Genomic DNA, 20707 nt, shown 5'->3' with positions numbered 1-20707 from the left:
ACGCAAAATTTTGGAAAGAAAAAACGGTCATGGCCATTTTCAAAGGGGTCCCTTGACCTCTGACCTCCAGATATGTGAATGAAAATGGGTTCTATGGGTACCCACGAGTCTCCCCTTTACAGACATGCCCACTTTATGATAATCACATGCAGTTTGGGGCAAGTCATAGTCAAGTCAGCACACTGACACACTGACAGCTGTTGTTGCCCATTGGGCTGCAGTTTGCCATGTTATGATTTGAGCATATTTTTTATGCTAAATGCAGTACCTGTGAGGGTTTCTGGACAATATTTGTCATTGTTTTGTGTTGTTAATTGATTTCCAATAACACATACATATATACATACATTTGCATAAAGCAAGCATATTTGCCCACTCCCATGTTGATAAGAGTATTAAATACTTGACAAATGTTCCTTTAAGGTACATTTTGAACAGATACAAATTTTGATTAATTTGCGATTAATCGCGATTAACTATTTTAATCGACTGACAAACCTAAAAGTAGTTAAAATGAGCCTTGACCAACATTAAAATTTTTCTTGATAATCTAAACACTGACAACAGCCATTTATCTGCATAATGAGTACTTTTACTTTTGATACTTTAAGTACATTTTGCTGATAATACTTTTGAATGCAGGACTTTTACGTGTAATGGAGTCAGGAAGTCAATTATCAGGTACTTGTACTTTAATTGGGTATTTCCGTTTTATGCTACTCCTACTCCACTACATTTATTTGACTTTGCAGATTCAGATTATTAATAAAACATACCAATAAACTAATGAATTATGATGTATTATTATAGATTAAGCTACCCAGCAGTAAAGGAAGTAGCTGAAATTAACCCCATCTGTGCTGGTTGCAACATTAGTGATGCTAATTATAACCCACTAATTTATATTTATGTATATTATACAATTGTAAAACGACTTTTACTTGTAATGGAGTATTTCCACATTATTGTGTTTATATTTTTACTTAAGCTGCTGGTTTATTTTCTGTATTATTCAGGGGATTAAAGTACACAAGGCTGTGAGGACTCATCCTATAAGACTTGTATCGTGTAAACACAACATTCCTGCTTTTGTCACATCTCTGTATAAATAATCCCCGTCTCTCTCCACTATTATATAACATATGGTATACAAATATACCATTATGAACTCTAGTGGAAACTGTGACAGCCGGCCTGCCCACTAGAGAGCATCAGAGAGCTGCTATGATGTACCGTAATTAGCATAAAAACATTATTATAAACAATTAATGTTGCAATAAAAATTTGTTTTTTTATTATTTTCATGCTGTCCCAGTTCTGCCAGCCGACTGCTTTCATATGCTCAGTGATGTTTGATAAAAACTTTTGATGCTCACACTTTTCCCCAGCGCCCTGCAGTTTACAAAACACCTGATATCCAGTCACCATACCTCAGCGCTTCATGTTGGAGTGATGGACCTTGTGATGGCAGCAGTGGAGTTTCATTTAAGACATGGCGAAGACACTTTCTGTCAGTGAGGCAGATTCCTCTGGAATAACTTTCATCCCGTTTGGATTTACAGAGGCGAGTTAACTGGGCTTCATCTGCATAACAATGAAAAGAAAACTGTTGAGAGGGATTGGCACAGTGAGTCTGAAGCAGCTGAGAGGAAGAAGAAATAAAAAAGCTATACTGAGATGAGAGGGCTAAGAGAGAACATACAGCAGAGTATTTTAATCTGATAGAGAAACTGTAACAGTCACACTTTATCCTCCATATCATGGAAATAGAGATAGGGTAAATATACTTTTATTTTAGTAAAAATAGCAATACCACAGTGTAGAAATATTCTGTTACAAGTAAAAGTCATGCATTCAAAATTTTACTTCAATAAAAATACATTTTAGCATCAAAATATACTTAAAGTACCAAAAGTAACTGTAAGTAGGATTGCTATAAGTACACGTCTTACTGATACAATCTGATACATCAACAATTTGAAATGTTAAATGATGGAGTAATAGATTTACTGCAATTTTGAGGTTCTCAGTATTTCTATTTTCTGCTACTTTATACTTTCTACTCCACTACATCTCAAGAGGGAAATATCATAGTTAAACATATGTTATTTTTTTATATGAACAAAGTACAAACATCATTTAAAATAGAGCTGCAACCATTAGTCCAAAAAGTACCAAACGTAAAAGCACTCATTAGGAAAAATGGACAATTTCAGAATAATATATTATATTATTGAATTATAATTATTATTAATACATTAATGTGTACATAACTTTAATGCTGCAGATGGTAATGCTGGGACTAATTTAACTACTTTATATGCTGGGTAGCTTGTGATCAACAATGTATTATGTCAACCTATAATAATAAATCATTTGTTGATTATATTTTGTATTATTAATCTGAATCTGAAGAGTAACTAAACTGCCTGTCAGTAAAATGTAGAGGAGTAAAAAGTGCAATATTTGCCTTTAAATTGTAGAGGAGTAGAAGTATAAAGTAGCAGAACATTTAAATAATTAAGTATATGTATGTGTATATGTATGTGTATGTGTATGTATGTGTGCATGTTGTATTGCATGTGCATATTGTATTTTATAAATTGTATATTATAAATAATAATTTGCGCATATAAGAAAAGATAACAGATAAATGTACTTTAGTGCAGTATTACAGTAAATGTACTTCAGTACTAAATAACAGAGGCAGATTTACCATCTAAATGGGGAAATACTACACAGTATTTGTATTTTATGCTAATTTATACTTCAATTTCACAGGAAAATATATTATACTTTTCACTCCACTACATTTATTTGACAGCTTTAGTTACATGTTACTTTGCAATGTAGGATTTTTCATACAAAATAGCTGACAGTTTAACACACAGGTGATGCTAATGAGGAGGTAAATTACCTGTTCTGCTGCTTTCATGTTTGGTAATCTTCTCAGAAAGATGCTCGACATCCTGAAAGTTCTGGACCAGGTACCATCCCCTCCTCCGAGTAATAACACACAGGAAGCAAAACAAAAGAAGAGTCTTCTCTAACAAGATATCAGTTATCAGGTCAACAATTTTGTTCCCAGCGGTTTGGTTGCCAGGGCGATGATAACTTCCAGTTTGGGCCTACAAAACTATAAACTATAAAAACAGTCCGACAAGCTCTCTGCTTGTCCCTTACAAAAAAGAAGTATACTTAAAGTTTATTTCATGAAGTAAACTTAATTATAGTTCAAGTTTATTATCAAGTATACTTTATGTAGTATACTAATATCAATGTATTAGTAGTATACTTGTAAGTGTACTACTTCAATACATCTTGGGACTAAATTGGCCCACTTTTTAGTTTACTCTTACATTTAAAGTATACTTTAAATTTAAAGGTCCCATATTGTAAAAAGTGAGATTTTCATGTATTTTACATTATAAAGCAGGTTTAAGTGCTATATAAATACTGTTAAACTATCAAACGCTCAATATACGGAGAAATACACACAGCCCGTATTCAGAAATTTGAAGTTTGAAACCAGCCGTTAGGATTTCTGTCCATTTGTGATGTCACAAATCTACAATATTTAGTCCATTTCAAAGTTTTAAACGTAAACATTCTAAATGTGTCCCAGTTTGTTTCCTGTTGCAGGGTATGTGAATAACATCAGCTGACAGGAAGTAAACATGGACCCAAGCTGTTGCCTACCAACGCAATTCCGTTACAGTTCCGTTGAAATGCACTAAAACGGAGCGTTTCAGACGGAGGGTAAATACAGGTATATTCAGGCAGACAGTATGAGGAAAACAAAGTTTTTTTTTAACATTGCAGCATGTAAACATGTTCTAGTAGAAACACAAAATACAAGTATGAACCTGAAAATGAGCACGACATGGGACCTTTAAGTTTACATCCAAGTTGAATTTTGTACTGCAACTATGATATGAACTTTACTACAAGTGAATTCGTAGTATACTGTTAGTTATATACTTGTAGCCCACTTTTTAGTTTATGAAAGTACACTTTAAAGTATACTCTCAGTAAACTATTAGTTTAATAGTTTTTACTGCTTTGTTGTCGTTTTTTAGATGTATGTCTATTTCTTGTGTATGTACATTAAGAACAACGCAAAAACTGAGTCAAATACTTTGTATGTGTACACATACTGATTCTAGTAACAGAAGAAATTACAATTATGGAGCAAACTCCTTGACTTTTATAAGTTCACGACAAACAGGAGGACAACCTCAAATCAGAATGGCAAATGCGTTTTATTGACAACTCCTGGATCCACATGGGAAGCAAAATGGAAATCATTTCACATGTAAACATGTTTGTTTAAGGTCACTTGAATGTTTTGAGTGTTGGCAGGACACACAGACACACACACACACTGTAGCATGAAGAGATGTTATCCCACTGAAAGTCTTCTTCAATAATATGTCAACATGATCGTATTACTAGGTTGCTTATGTAAAGCTCAGCATGCAGAAGAACTTTCCCAGCAGCCTTCATTTAAACACCAAAAATGATTTATCAGGGTCAGAATATATATATATATTTTTTACTGTATAACGTTTAGGAGATTTCCATCACATCCTTCAGATGAGTCATGTTTAACACATCAGAGGCCTCGTAGATAAACAGTGTTTATGCCCTGAAGTAGGGATATCCCACTTTAGAGAGCCAGTTGATGACCGAAACCATTAAATGACCATTAAAGACGATTAAAGACTATATATCTAGTTATAAAAGGTTGTTTTTTTTAAATGCTTAAACGAAACAGAAAATGAATTGTCAACGGTTTTTATCATTTCAATCACTTGTCGAGCAAAAATGGCAAAGATAGTCTGGTTCCAGCTTCTCAAATGTGATGATTTACTGCTTTTCTTTGTTTTATTTTGTTGTCTGACTGAATAAATCCTTCACACCCCAGCCCCTTCTCTCCCGTTCCCTTTTTTAGAAAAGTTATTTATTTATTGCTATTATTTCTTTCTTTATTATTTTATGATTTATTTTATTTTTTATATATATTTAATTACTTATTTTTTCTCATTTTTTTCTGTGTTGTTGTTGCTACTGTTATTATTGATTTTAATAATAACAATATTATTGATTTATAATTCTTACTTTGCAGTTGTTTATATCTCTTTGTATCTCTGCATACTCATTGTGTCTTGGTCTATCTGCTATCTCACTGTCCATGAAAAAACAAATAAAAAACAGTCGAAATAGAAAACGGCGATGGAAATGTTTCCACAATTTTCTGGCATTTTTACAGAATAAACATCAGAAAATAATCATTAGTTGCAGCCCTAGTTTTAATTTACATTATCTGAATCTGTGGATTCATGTTAAGTTTAAATAATTACTGTTACTTCACTGGTGTTGTTAATTAATTTAAAAGCATGTCATGTTGACAATCAACTGCAGATGTGTTGTAAAAGTTATTTTTGTTTCCCGTTGATTGTTAAGGCAGACATGTTCATTAGAGTCATATTAATAACTAAAGTTTCTGAATTGAAAGGTGCAATTTTATCTTTTTTAAAATAAAAAATCTCCAAATCACCTGATATTTTTGGATCAAGGCAGGAAACGTGAAGTCAATTTCACCCAGAAAGGACTGTTATAGAGCCTACTGGATGAGCGGTAACAGTGCTAACCACTGAGGGGCTGTTCTGTCTTTTAATTAAATGATTAATTAATTAGTGGAGCTAATGGAAATACCTTTCATTTAGGACCTATTTCTGGTGTGTAATTACTGCTGTGGGCTTTCATTTTCCCCAACACTCACCACTCATTTCCCAGTAAGTCTGAAGTGGCGTCTGCCTGTTCAAAGCAGCGTTTTTTTTTTATTCCGCTTATGTAAATTTGCTTAAATCTCCTTCTCAAAACTGCCAGATTTAACTGCATATTCTTAATGTAATGTGGAGCACCAGAGTCAGAATTTTTTTTGGCAGATTAAGGCCAGAAATCCCCCCAAAACAAGCTGACAGACACACAGCGCTGACATTATCATTGCCCTTTCAAATTATCCAATGATGACATTGACAGTAGGCACTCTGCATTATGAGTACTTTTTCTTATGAGTACATTTTGTTGGTTGTGAATGCAGGACTTTTACTGGTATTGGAGTATTTATAGCGAGGATTGAAGTGAGTGAAGCAGCTGTTTCTGCTTTGTTTGCTGTGACTGAAAAAAATGTTGCACGGTCTTTTTAAACTATTGTTCTAGAAATAATGTTTCTACCGAACAGATTTGACACAAACACACAAATCGGATGTTCAGACGGTCGACCAGCTGGTCCGCTGCCAGCGAAAATATTCATCACATATACAGTTAAGTGGCTTCTCGTCCATACAGAGAGACGCTGGACTAATGTACTTGATATAAATATTTTAGCATGATTGTGGCTCAGCTGCATCATAAAGACCGGTGTCAAAATGTCCCGTAGGAATAAACCCAGAGCTGTATGTAATTCATTTCTTCTTAAATCATCAATCAATCATAATTTTAGCACCAAAATGATATGACTTATTGAGCCCAGTTAAAAATTAATGTGTATGAAGCAGTTTTTTTCACCCACTTTAGAAGACGGATGATTATCACTCCCATCTGGACCAGTTAAACCAGTGACCTTACAGTCACACACCTGCTGGCATTAAGTGCTTTCATTACTTATCAAACATTTATTGCCTCTTTGAATCTGAACTGATGCGATGTTGCATCTCAAGCTTGTCTTTGTTAAAAAGGAATTCGTAGTTTAAATTGATTTTTTTTCTTTCTTATTTTTTGTTACTCAGCCGATTAGACTGTTGTCAGGCTATTAAATACGTGTTATCAGACCCTGTGTGCAACCAAAAATGTGTAGTTGTCTTTGTGTTTGTAGTTATTTTAACCCAAAACACAATGTTTTTTTTCCTAAACCTAATAGTTTATTTTCCCGCCTAAACCTAAAGTTGTAGTTTTATTGTCTAAACCTAACCGTTTTTGTTTTTTTTGCCTAAACCTAAAGAAGTTGTAGTTTTATTGCCTAAACATAAAGAAGCCTTTTTGTTTGTGTTCAAAACATGACATTTCATTCAGTTTTACATGTTAGAACGTGTTACTTTTAAGTTTCACTTTCACTTTTACAACGTAGTAGGTGTAGTAGGCCCCTAATGACCCACATCTATGGAGCTTATAGTGACTGATAGCGCCTATTTAATGGCCTGATAACAGTCGATAACTGAGCCCGCTACAACCTAAAAATCTCAAGTTGCGTTAATGCCTTAAAGAAATTAGTGCCGTTTAAACGAATTTGCGTTAACACGTTATCATGTTAATTTAATTCGTTTTTTCTGCTTCTTTCTTGCGTTAATGATCTCTGGACCCCTCAAATTTATCTTTGTGGGGACTCAACCCACACATTGGGAACCACTGTTTCTAAACCACTTTGCAGTAATACTTATTTATTTAATTCATCTCTTTTGGATGTTCTTGCTGGTTCCTCTGTTCAGCTCTGAGGTATATTTGACTTCTCCTGTGTATTTGTAACCTACTTAACTTAAGCTTTTTCTGACTCGCAGTCTGAATAGAGATAAAAAAAACAAGGCTTTACTTCCATCAAATAGTTTGAATTTCAGCGTTAGTTGCTGTGTCCACACAGAAGCTGCTGTGTTATATAATGTTGATGAGTTGGTAAGTACAGCCTACGCTTCATGCGTATCAGCAGACTGAGACATTTCCATCTTTAATGACTCCAAAGCTTCATTATGGCCTTTTGGTTTAAAGGAGGCTGGAAAACATTAAAAAGAATGTCTCAAATCATTTAGCAGAAATTATTTTGGCCTTGGAAAGCAGCCGTCACAGCTCGTTCAGCACAAACGCCTACTCAGGAGATTTTATGATACTGGAACTAGACTCAAGTGACTGAATGTGTTCAGGATCACAGCTCTCTTGGGTTTTGTGTAAATACAAACAGGAAGAGAAATTAACATTTTCTATTCCTAGATATCCTGATAACACTCAGACTCATAAGTCTTCAGTGAAATAACACATGCAGTGACTGAATCTGTCTTTAATTTTGGATCGACAACGGTTAGTTTAAAAGTTTCTAGGGAGTTTCCAAAGGAGGTGAGTCGCGCCGAACACCCCTGATTTGCATAAAGTAGCCTAGATCTCAACTTTATGCAAATGAGGAGCGGTCAAAGTGACGGTCTGTGTCTCGAAAACCAAACCCCCTGTAAGAGTGCCGATCGTTGATCCCAATTTTCGGAGTGGTCAAACGATGGTACTACAACTTCTGTCTCCGTCATGTGATGCCATTGGGCCCAAAAATACTTTTTCCCATAGACTCATATTAGGAAAGAGCCGTCTGCAACTCAGATAATTTTTTTTTATTTGAATCAGTTTCCCAGTACGAACACGAATCATTAGGTCCTAAAAGTTGTAAAACGCACTAATAGCTGAATCCAGAGTTATTTCCCTTCCTCCATTCATGTGAATGAGACCCAGACCGTGACGAAAGCGCAAGCCGTGACGACGGCATGACGGCTGTGACCCCGTGACCGAGTCATGTGACCGAGCGGACTGCGCATGTCAAATGGGCCCAATGGATGCGGAAGATCGCCGGAAGATCCGGTTACTTTTCCGGACGGAAGTCTAGCCATTTTGGCATCATGCGCCACTGAGCAACTTTCATAGGAATGAACGGGGCCCCGCCTCCAACACTGTATCCAGTTCTCTTAATACAACCATGCTCGAAACGCAACGCTATGCTACCAGAATGCATTGCACGGCTGTCACTAGGGATGCACCGATTGCAAAATTATGGGCCGATACCAATACCAATGTTTAAAATAAGAAATTTGTCCGATACCGATGTTTTGTTGTTGTTATTTATTCCCCCTTTGGTGCCAGGGAAACAAAGACATCTTCATTATAAAAAACTGTCTTCACTCTTAAAGTCATTCAGCCTTTCATTCATATATTGAGCACAAATTAAAATCGTACAAATTTATGAAACAAGCTTTAAAATAACCTTCTTTCACATGAAAAATAACTGCTTCAAAAGCCCCTTTAGCCTGAATACAACTACCTACTCAATGAGAGGGATTTATTACCTACTAGCCCAACAAAAACATGTTGTGAAACATAAATTAAATGTAATTAAATCAGCAGCTAACAACACAACATTTAGCCGGCACAAAATGATGCAACACAGATAAACATCGGCCACAGTCAACGAGGCGAAAATCGTTCAATACCGATGTTAAGCCAATAAATCGGTGCATGCCTACTTCTTACATAGACAAAGAATGAGAAGCGTGGAACATGACGTGCCATTAGTCGATAAAGAATCGACAGCGCGAATCAAAATGATGAATAGTAAAATAAATGATGCATTCAGGGTATTTTAACGCATGCTGTTATTTCGCCGCTGGCTGTTATTTTTTCCTCCTCTCTGTGTAATGAGGTCAAAGATCAGAATCTCCCACAAGCTGACATTTCCTTCCTCGAGCCACGTGCGTCCAGTCACTCATACTGTACTGTATAGCAGCTGAACACACGAGCCGATGATGGAGATGACTCGACTTGGATATTATTAGCTCGTCTCCGCTCACTGCGGCGCTGATCGGCTTTGACATCGCTTATAATCATCTGGTGCGAGCGCCTGCAGCAGCCGCGGCTCCTTCATCTCAGATGCTGCAGATGCAAATCATCTGAGATGTTTGAGGCTGTTTGGCTCAGTGAGTGGCAGCACTTTATTTTAAATTTAAATTCTAAAGCAACATTCATTTATCCATTTCATTACTGGGGAAAGAGGGCTGCTGGGATAAATCCTTAGATTAGAAAAAGAGACACACAATATAATAAGACCGGACAAACAGAACCACAGTCGCAGAAACAAGCACTTTACATATTCAGGATTAAAAAACACAGAAGCGTCCACTCGGACATGAATCATCTGGCCTGAATTAAATCCCAGTGAGTTGGTTTTTGAGGGTGGATTTTTCAGACAGCATTACAACCTTCATTCGGTCAAATCTCACTGCAACAGAGGGGATGAGGTGTCGCTGTGGTTTATGGTTAGAGGGGGGGGGGGCGAGTCCATCTGTGCTACAGGTGAAGAAGCAGCACTGCTTTTGTTTTTCCTGAGTGGACACAGAACTGCATGTTTGGTTGGAGCCAGTGCCCAGTTACATCATAAAAATGGGTCTTTTAGCCATCAATAATAACTGATCGATTAATCTGGGAAAATAATGAAAATAATTGTTAGTTGCAGGGCAGAAATGTAGAGCTAAAAAAAAACAACAATATCTGATAAGAATTATTTTTTAACCAGCAATTGTGCATCTCTTGGCACTTCTTTCCTTTTATCGATGTAGCTTCATTCACAGATCTCAGCAGTTCGTTTATTAGATATAAACGACGGCCAAAACTCCATAAAAATGACCCACGTTATAAAATAAAACACCCTTTAAAGAAACCCTCAGAGCCTTGAAATGCATTTACAACTCTCCCTAATTTTAGAATATTTCCTCATTAAAACAAAAACAGATGTTTTCTGTAACTGGGCACCGGCCTGAAAAAGGCATTTTCATGTATTTTATCAAGCCGTAGTAAGCATGCACTTATATATGAGTTATTAATGAGCAACACGTTTGTTCAAGAGCAGAACCATCAACAACTACAATCCAGAGCTTTTCCCTTTAAATGCTGGAGGATGGAGAATGAGAAAAAAAGGAGGGTGAGATGAGCAGGAAGCCTCCTAAACCTCCTTATATTCGACTGTGGGCTGCAGAGCGCCGGCGTTCTCATAGAGATTAAATTCCCCTCACTCTGCATCAGTTCGGAGGAGGAGGAGGAAGAAGACGAGGTGGGGGGGGGGGTAAAAACACTGGCTGCCTTGAAAGAGAGAAGCAGCTCTTCATTTAGCACGGTAAACAAGAAGCTTTGAAGTCAGCCATTTAAAATAGGATTTACATGAATAAATAAATGGTGTGAGCTCCAACACTGTTCATGAAATCACACAAGAAGGCAGACGGCTCATCTGTGACGCCGACACACGACAATGCAAATAATACCGACAGGTTATTATGGTCTGGGGATTATTAATAAATACCACCTGCTCTGTTTGTTGTTGTTTAATGTCATCATTCATGTTCTTGGGAATGTTTCCAAGTATGAATGTTAATATTTGATGAGATGAAGAACAATGAGAGTTTATATTAAACATCACTTTATTGATGCCGTTATTCACTCTTCTCGTCTCACATAACCTCTCTGTTGTGAAGTTGTATGAATGAACGATTAGATCCTTTTTTTTGTTTTCAAATCGGCGTTGAAGATGTGCTTCACAACCCTGTGCTTCACATCCCTCCATGTAAGGTATAAAAAAAATAATAATAAAATTAAAAACAATAAAAACGTCCTCCCTAGGGATGGGGTTCGATAGCGTTTTATCCTCTTATCGAATCTCTGGTTTACCTTTAAACATTTAAAATAACCTTTTGTTGGTTGAAGAGGCAGAAACGCTTCAGTCTTTAAATGGCGACTTAATTCATGTTCACAACCTGCACCTGAAAATGAGGCGAGCAGCGTCATATATGAAATGTATAAAACAAATTTTAAGCCATTGCAGTCTGAACATTTATTAGCTGCAGCTGATTTAACCGCTCATTTAAACTAACAACAATCAGAAGCTGCTACCCACAGATGACTTTGTAGGTGGAAGGAGACAAGCCGCCGTTAATGCGGTGTCACCTCACTAAACGTAAACCCACGTATAATATAACTGTAATGTATGTAAAAGGATTTCATTTTTTAAGCACCTTTGCTTAAGAAATCTGTCCAGTAGATCCTGCAGAACCGTTTACATATCGAAAATATGGTCATTAAATGTCAATTAAATAAAGATTATCTACAATTATTAAACGGCTTTGTTGAATACTTGATTCTGATCAGCGTTCTACGGTCTGTTATATCTTTATAGCAGACCGTTGCTATGTATAACAGACCGTTGCTATGGGCGCAGTTCTGATCTTGGACTCCGGAGGACCATTTTGTGTTAAATTATTGATTTCTTCAGTGAGTAGCTGTGTAATAAGCGGGATAATGTACAGCTAGCGGGTCATTGTTGTGAAATAAACCCTGACAGGGTGATGCGGCAACCCAACGCGATGCTGAGGGGTCTTGCATAACCCTGAAGGCCGGCTCGCTGTACATTATCCCTCACATGATAAACTTTTAACTGTATTTAGTTCTTTAGTTAGAGCCAAAAGACACTACTCCTAAATCTCCATTATTATTAAATCTTCATGTATCTATTGTATTCTGAGCACCGTCAATTAATGGGAGGCTGACGGTGCGCCGCTAACCACCCCTCATATTTCTCGTTAGCTCGGAACTCTCTTATGTTTCCGATTTTTATTAAATGATGCATTTCTTTTGTTTACAATGGAAGAAATGAAGTTTGATGATTTTAAATCATGAAATTTAGTCATTTGTGCTGGGTTCAATTAGCTACTCGGACAGAAGCGGCATGTTAATGTTATTTTTCCCTCAAATCTGTGTCATAATTAATTTCAGAATAACTTGACGGAGGGTGATTAACTCAAATATCTCTGCCTCCACTCTCGGTGTAATTGTGCTTCACTCTGCTATCGCAGTAATGGCGACGTTGCTCAAATGGCAAACACACAAATCAGCCGCTTCTCCTAAATGTTTTCTGTATAAATTAAAGACAATAATGAGAGATAAGAGGTTTGATAAGAGATTCGTTAGCGTCGGAGCTTAGCGAGTCCGGCTATCGGAGCCCATCCCTAGTCGTCCCTCTGAGTCCTGTCACCTGCCGTCTCGCTGTCTCTGCTCTGGTTACATGTGTGTGTCATGGATGGAGAACAGAAACGGACGTCTGCAGTGCTGCCGGTCTCTGGGTCAGTCTTTGCTTACATGATTGTGACAGCCACTGTTTGGTTCCATGTCTCGGAAGACCTCTCAAACCGGCTTTTCATCCTCACTCATCGAGCTTATCGGTACGGCGGTTCGGGCTGTTGAGGGTTCGGCCTGTAAAGCTGCTGCATTCTCACCGGCCGCCCGTTAGCCGGCCAGCCGCCCGGCAACTGTCCGATGACCCTGAGGCCGACAGGCTGGCCGTGTCCGCCGTGAGGGTTGCTGGGGCTGAGGATGTGGGTCTGTCCCAGCTGGGGTTCAGGTGAGGGGGTGCAACTCGGATGGCCTGGAGCCGAGGCAGGGGGAGACACTGGGTAATGAGGGAGGAGGATGGCCGGCGTGAGGCCGTAGCGTACCTGGAACACTCTAAGAGGTCCCTGCGCTACGAAGCCGTTGGGCCGCTGAGGCTCCTGAGGCAGCTCCGAGTCCTTCTTCACCTCCTTGCTCTCCTCCGCCCTCTTGCTTTTGCTCGGCTGCCGCTTGGCCTGCGCGACCTCCTGCATCTTCTCCGCCTGAGCCCGGCGGATATGATACGTCTTCCTTGAGCTTTGGAACTCATCCAGGAACTCATCCAGGCTCACGTTTCCCTCCATGAACTTCTCCAGCAGCTCCTGTGAAGCGGGGCAGACAAATAAACCGACATGAGCGGTCAGGACAACACACAAAGGGAGGTCCGACCGCGGGGAAGCGTTCAAACAAACTCCTCCAAGAATAAAGAGGATTTAATTAGCTCTGGGATGTTTACCCATGAACTCTGGCACAGTTTGTCGGCTACAGTATTTCACTGTAAGTATGTTTTACACTGCTTAACAAAAGGTCCATGTGCTGCAACTGTTACTTTTGGCAACGCATGAAAGCCGTGTGATCCGTCTCTGTATGTGTTCCCAGGATGGAAGAAGCTGAACATTGAGGACAGAAGTTATATATGTGACGTAATCACTGCATGAACCACAGCGATTGTTTAAAAGACAAGTCTGATTTAGTTTTACAGGCCTGAGACTTAAAAGAAGTCATTTAATTACATTCTGGGAAAGAGTAGGGATAAATAAAGTGCTTTATGTGTGTTTGCATGCACTTAAAGTTTGGGTCCATCTGTGTTCTGTTTCCTTTTTAAAAAAAATGGAAACGCCCTCTCAGCTGTTAGCAAAAAGCAGTGACGTAGGTTACCACAGTCAGCTAATCAATAAGGTTATGAATAATGTGAACGCTAGCACTAGCTGAGTCAACGTTAGCTGTGCTAAGTTTGGAAATAACTGAAAGGGTTAGTTTGGATTTTTTGAAGCGGGGTTGTATGTATGCTCCTGTGTTCTGAGAGGTAAAATTACTGTTTTTGTGAATGTAGTCTGGTGGCTTTGAAGACAGCGATATAACGGCTTTAGTTCCCCATCATAAAGGACTGTCTGACGGCAAGGTAAAGCAGCTGTGGAGTTTAAGTATACGCTATATTTAAAATATTATCACCGCTTTACCTCGCCGTCAGACAGCCCTCTCTAACGGGGAACTGAAGCCGTTATATCGCTCTCTTCAAAGCCACCAGACTCCATTCACAAAAACACTAATTTTACCTCTCAGAACACAGGAGTTGCTGGTCTACCGCTGCATCGATCAGTTAGTTTGTTTGTGTTATTGTGTGACTTTCGGATCCAAACTAACGTGGCGTCCACAGCAGTACATTGCTGAGCTTCCTGCTGGTACTCCTGTCTGCTTCTCCAAACTGGGAGCATGCCGACCGCCATCTAAGTTACTGTATGTGACGTTAATACACTGACTATAAGGATGTATATATACCGTACATGTAGCAAAGTCATGATGCAGAAACCTACGTCAGGTCACGTGGGAAAAGTTTTTAGAAGGACTTAAAGGGAAAATAGCATTTTAATGCTAAAACATACGTACTTTGACCAAAATGAGAATGTTTAGATTTGAATACATAAAGAACACCACAGGGAAGCTACAGAATGATATAAACACCTACAAAATAATGGACCTGTCCTTTAAATAGTAAAAGATGCCGTTGGCTTTCTGCAGTAACCTGCTTTCTTTAGACATCATATAAATGAGGTTTCCATATTCGGGGTGAGGGATTAGAGGAACACATTTCAGCTGGTGGAACCTGATTTCATGGTCACGTATAAACATAAACAGGGTTTTTACAAAAACAAACGTGCATGACAAAGACTTGGTTCAGGTAAAGTATCGCTGTGAGATCAGTATGGTGGGATGAAAGAAAACAGCTCAGCTGTGCGTTACTGTATTTCTGATAATTTCATGCTCTAGAAGTCTAAATGTGTCTGTTTCCAGCTTACTATTTGTAAAACTCTGACACATTTATACTGTGACTGTACTGCCAGAGTGAATGATTGAAAAAACAAAACTGTATTTATGGCCTAATAATGAAGGGTTCTCCAGCAGATATACAGATATCTTTTGTTAGTTACTGTGAATAAAGAGATGTGTGTGGAGAAGATGAATTATAAACGATTAATTGGTTGTTAATAAGGATATTATTTTGTTGACAAAGATGAAAAATCTGCAATGACTAAATTAAAATGCTACTTCAGGACAAAACTATGACCAAGTTTATGAATAACTGTATTTAAATATTTTATAATAATTCCCCTCCATAAAAATTATAATTAAAAAACTGACTGACATGATATGTTCATCTGCAACTAACGATTACTCTGGTGAATATTTTCTCAATTAATCGATTAATGGTCTACAAAACGTCCACTGCAATGTCCATCATCTGTCCAAAACTCAAACATTTCCAGTTTAATACACAAAAAAGCAAAACAAATCTTCACATTTCTGAAGCTGGAATCATCAAATGATTAATTTTTGCTGGAACAAATGTGTTAAATGATTCATTGATTATTATAATTGCTGCCACAGACTTTTCAGTCGATAGACGGATCGATTGTTTCTGATCTAAATGTGTAGTCTGTAACCTGATTTCTCCCTCTGACCTGGTTTCTCCTCACTGACTGACTGCTGCAGACTGACCTGCTGTCTAACGGGGTCTATTAATGAGGGCAAAAATCTGGTGAAAAACAAAATGTTGGATACGGAAATGTTGAAAAGTCCTGAAACAGGAGAATTAAAGGATAAGTTTGGCTTTATTTTATTTGTCGTGTTTTCTCTTATCAAACCTGGCCATGTTCTTCTGGAATGAAGCTAAGTGGTGAGTTAGAGTGGTGTGAAAATGGTCGTCAAACGCCGCTTTGTTTCATGTACGTATCATAACAACGGCTTGTATATCCGCCATCCTCGGTCTTCCTATTTCCATTTTTAAATGACGAACACAGATTACCGCGACCTGCTGGTGTGGAAAGTTATTTCCTCTCACGCAGGCGCAGAACGTACGTGCTAACTGGCCGTCGGCTGGAGTCTTTGCGGTGTGTTCAATTGCAACTTGTCGGCCAAGACAAAGGCGACGTGAGGCAACGCAACAGTCGACCTTCATTGTTTCTAGTTCATGATGTGGACTTGGTGCGTCTGGGGCTTAATAGAAAAAAAAAAACCTGGTTTCCTTTATCAGATTAAGGATATAAGAGAAACTCGGTGAATGCAGCAAGATTTCTTCCAGAGAATCCTTCATTATTAAACCATACACAAAGTTAACCAATTTTCTAAAGGGTGTTTTTTGTGCGTGACAACCACGACAAGAGAAGACATCACTTTGGCAGCAATCTGACAGCTTCAGCAGAGAAAATTAAGCTGTGAATTTGAGGCAAAACCCAAAACCGGTCTGCTCTGTGCGCCCTCAGCTCTGCACAAATCTGCACAAATACAGTCAAAACAAGCTTTAAAAGGCTGGGGGGTCATTTAAACCACGGCAGCCCTCTGGTGAGTGATTTATAGCAGCAACAACAAGATTATCTTTTGTTTCCTTCATCAGATTTCTGTTTTCATGTCGGTACCTGACGAGGAATCTTCCTAATAAGGGAACTTGTTTGACTTTAGGCGACAGAAGAACAGAAGAAGAAGAAGAAAAAGAAGAAGAAGCTGTTTGGCCGGAGTCTTCAAAGGGCTGGGATGTTTGTCTCTGACACCGAGGCCAAGGGAAGACAAGCTTTCCTTCCCACATTTTCACGGTCACAGTGGCACTGCTGTGATTATACTTCAGAATTCTGAAAGATGTTTTGGAAACTGCTGCATTTCTCGTCACGGAAATCAAGATGTTTTTTTCACTGGAGCAGCGACCCTCTGAGGGCTGAATCTCAAACAAGAGAGATCAGAAGAGATAGTCACAGAAGAAAGAGACATTACAGAGATATCTTTGTCTTGAATCAGGTCTGCTTTAAACACAAAGCTTCAGTTAGACATACATATATTTTAAACTGAGTGTATTCATCTAGAAAATCGAAGGTTTAAAACAACAGAACCGTACCAAACATTAACATAAACAAATGTGCCGAGGCTGAGCGAGGCTGTTTGTCATGTGCTGGGTGTTGCTTAATCAATCAGTGGGACAGCCGCTCTAATGACTGAGTCATGGCGGTATTGATCGGTGGGGGAGGTATGCCGAGCGGATCAATCTGAGCCCGGAGCAGCAGTGTGGGTTTCATCTGCCTCGCTGTCCGGATCAAGGCCAGAACATGCAGGATTTAAACAGAACCACATAATAATGAATCATGTTAACAGAAGTGTTATTGTTGTCATTAATTATTGTAATCCTGCAGCTGAAGCTTTGTGTACATAATGCAGGACAAAGATAAAGGATGCAGACTGTTTTATGCCAACAAGGACCTTTCTCAAGTCTAGTTTTATGTGCTTTATGTTTACACAGTGTTGGCAGCACCGGAGCAGCTAAAGTACGGAGGATCCATTGAGTTACATTGTGTTGCTCAGTCTCTATATAGTGTTATCATGATGTGTTCAAATGTAATCTTGTAAAATGTAGTTTTTGGGAAGGGTTATGGATTTCCTAATCATTTGAATTGTGCTTTTATGCAAAAAAAACACTACAGATGACAATAACAAAGTAAAAGGACAACATTTAGATTTAAAAACAACAATAAAAACGATCTGTATCGGCCGATCTGGCTACTCGACAATTGGCAATCTGTATCTCTAAAAGTTATATTTGATCCCTTTTGTTTTGTGATCCGTTGCACCCCATTTTGAACGGTAATGCATGATTTGATCTTGAAAGTGGATCCGCAAGAATCATTTATTCTAAACTGAGTGGATTGTTTGTATTTTCATGTGACTGAATGAAAGAAAACATCAGAAATGCTCCTTTAGCCTCGGAGTCTCTGAGTGGGCAGCGGGATGTTGTGTGTGTGTTTGATTGACAGCTGAGCCAGCAGGAGACACACAGCAGTAAACCGCCGCTGACAGACAATCGTTTAGCATCAAAACTGAACAATGTTGACACTTGATGGAGATGTTGTAAAGCTGTTTAAAAATATAATCCTTCAGATTTTTATCATATCGTAAATCACATATTTGACATTTATTCCACAAGTAAAAGTATGGCTACAGCGATTTATGTAAATATACTCACATAACTAAATCGCTGACATTTATTACTAATCTTCTATCTCTTTTGTGCCTTATTTATTCCTTGTAAATAGGTGTGAAGTCTTTTTACACAATGCACCATTTGAGGTTGACGCAACTGCAATTTCATTACGCCTGTATAATGACAATAAAGTTCTTGAATGAATCTTAAATAAAAGTAAACATCAAATTTTCATCATGTAATATAAACTGACAGAGGAGTTGCTTGTTTTCTGTTGTATTTCTAAAAAGTAGCTGCTTAAAGCGCCTTTCCTATCCCCCCACTGATTTGTAAAAGGTGTAATTTTGAACTGAACTCTGGTACTTGTATTGTTAATAAGACGTTTTCATATTATGTTGTAGCACTCACTGGGTGTACATGACTGCTATGTTTTAGTAGTGAACAACTACTCCCTACTTCTTGCAGGGGTAGCGGGAGACATTGCCACCGGTACAATACTGCACTGTGCTAAAACCAGTCGGTCACACCGGCTTGGTCTGCGGTCACAGAGACGCCCCGCGGCGACACATTTCCTCTGCCCCACACTCAAAGGTTTACCCCCAAATGTTTGTTCGTTTTCTAACAAAATGTGTCATGATGAGTCCACGATTGTTTTTTTACATCTCTGTCTGCGCTCAGCGTCTCCTCTCCTCATCCTTCTGAGTGTGCGAGTGTAGGCGGTACGTTTTGCTGGCCCTCTCTCCCTAAACGGCAGCGTTTTGAGGCTGATGTGTCCGTGCATTACGCACCATCTCTCTGGCAGTAACCAGCTGCAAGCCTGTTCGTAATACAGCCTCCAGAGGATTCCTCGCAGCCCCTTTTAGTGCGAGCAATACAGTTTTCATTATTTATCAACACACGTTTATCATATTTAATGTTTATTATAATATGATGAATGTTTATCATTTGAGTGGGAGCACAAAGGCTCATTTGGTGAAAAAAACGGAGCGATTTGTCTACAACGATGCATAGTGTTGACTTGTGGTTTTCATGGTCAACTATTCTGTCAAACCCCTACTGGGTGAACAGTTTTCACTGTTTATTGTCCTACTTAGATGGAGCGGTGACCTGCTTGGATGGGATACGGTTTGTTCATTTGTCCAGCCTTTTAAATGTTAACATCCATCTCAAACACGGCCACGTTTTCTTCCCTCGGTTTTCAGAAAAATGGACTCACAAGAATACTTTCATTGAGACAAAAATGTTAAGCCCTTCTTCAATATTTTGTGAACTAATGCTGCCTAGTGCCCAAGAGAAATGAACATTTAGTATGCAGAGAATGGCAGTTAGGTAGCGGTTCCTCCTGAATGCAGAATTGGAGAACACATGTACAGTATGTGGAGGGATTGCTGCAGATGGTGGGAGTGGGTTTAGTCGCTCACTGTATGTATGTGTCTCATGTCTTTAGAGATCAGATTGCACAGAAGTGGGTGGGCTGCTAGACTGCAGGCTTTTCAGAAACCATCCACAACTGTGCTGCCAAAGTGATGCAACAACGTGTTTGATTCTCAGCAAGAACCAGAGGAGAGAAAAAAGAGCTCCATTGTAGAAGCAATTTGGCTGTGTTTTTGTTACCTCTGAATGCTCCTCAGCACGCGCCACCTCTTCCTGCAGGAGGTTCTGCGCCGTCTGCAGGCTGTGCTTCTCGACGTGAGGCTCTGCAACGACAAAGAAACATCAGTGATGCATGCGGAGGGAGGAAGATGAGGTCTGAGCTAGAAGAAAAATCCAGTAACCAAGAAACCGCAGCAGAGAAAATTATTTTCCAAATCACAAAAGAGCCTTGAGGGTATGTGCTGACGAGGAGATGGCGGTGATGGGGTGGACAGTTGTTGGCCAGAAAAAAGGGAAAACAAGGGTTGCAGATATTAAACTTTTAGCTATTTTGGGAAGCTGGTCTTAGTTTGGTTTGACCACGAAACCCATTTCGGAGTCTCATTTTTGCCATCTACTCACATTACTTTCTAAGATGCACCAGTTTGCAGTCAATAAATCTATAAAACTTCAACAAACAATCAGTCCTCCATGCTCCCTACTTCAACAAGAACGCCTGAGAGATTCATGTTCACACACAAATACCATGTTTGAATTATTTATGTTCATGTCAATATAATAAAAAATGCAAGGCGCCTTAAGACAAAGATCGAGGCAAGCAGCTCAGAAAACCACATCAAGTATAATATGCCACAGAACATTCAAAGCAGCTTATGTCAACATTAAATCAGGATAAAGCAAGCAGTGACACGATGTCATTGTGATGCATTAGGTCAG

General features: G+C 38.8%; 1 protein-coding gene across 2 annotated transcripts in view; it reads right to left on the bottom strand.

Moving 5' to 3' along the window:
* Positions 1–12012: 12012 nt before the first annotated feature.
* vps37d (VPS37D subunit of ESCRT-I) overlaps positions 12013–20707 on the bottom strand; it is a 30343-nt gene continuing 21648 nt past the window's right edge. For both annotated transcript variants that reach the window (XM_037749195.1, XM_037749196.1), the window contains exons 3-4: positions 20012–20094; positions 12013–13538 (exon numbers count right to left, since the gene is read on the bottom strand). In XM_037749195.1, the coding sequence (XP_037605123.1) occupies positions 13005–13538; positions 20012–20094 (617 nt within the window). In that variant the 3' untranslated portion in view covers positions 12013–13004. The remainder of the gene's footprint in view (positions 13539–20011; positions 20095–20707) is intronic.

Source organism: Sebastes umbrosus, chromosome 17 (assembly GCF_015220745.1).
Source record: "Sebastes umbrosus isolate fSebUmb1 chromosome 17, fSebUmb1.pri, whole genome shotgun sequence".
Taxonomy (NCBI): domain Eukaryota; kingdom Metazoa; phylum Chordata; class Actinopteri; order Perciformes; family Sebastidae; genus Sebastes; species Sebastes umbrosus.
The sequence above is the reverse complement of the archived record's forward strand: the minus strand, read 5'-3'. Positions and strand labels throughout refer to the sequence as shown.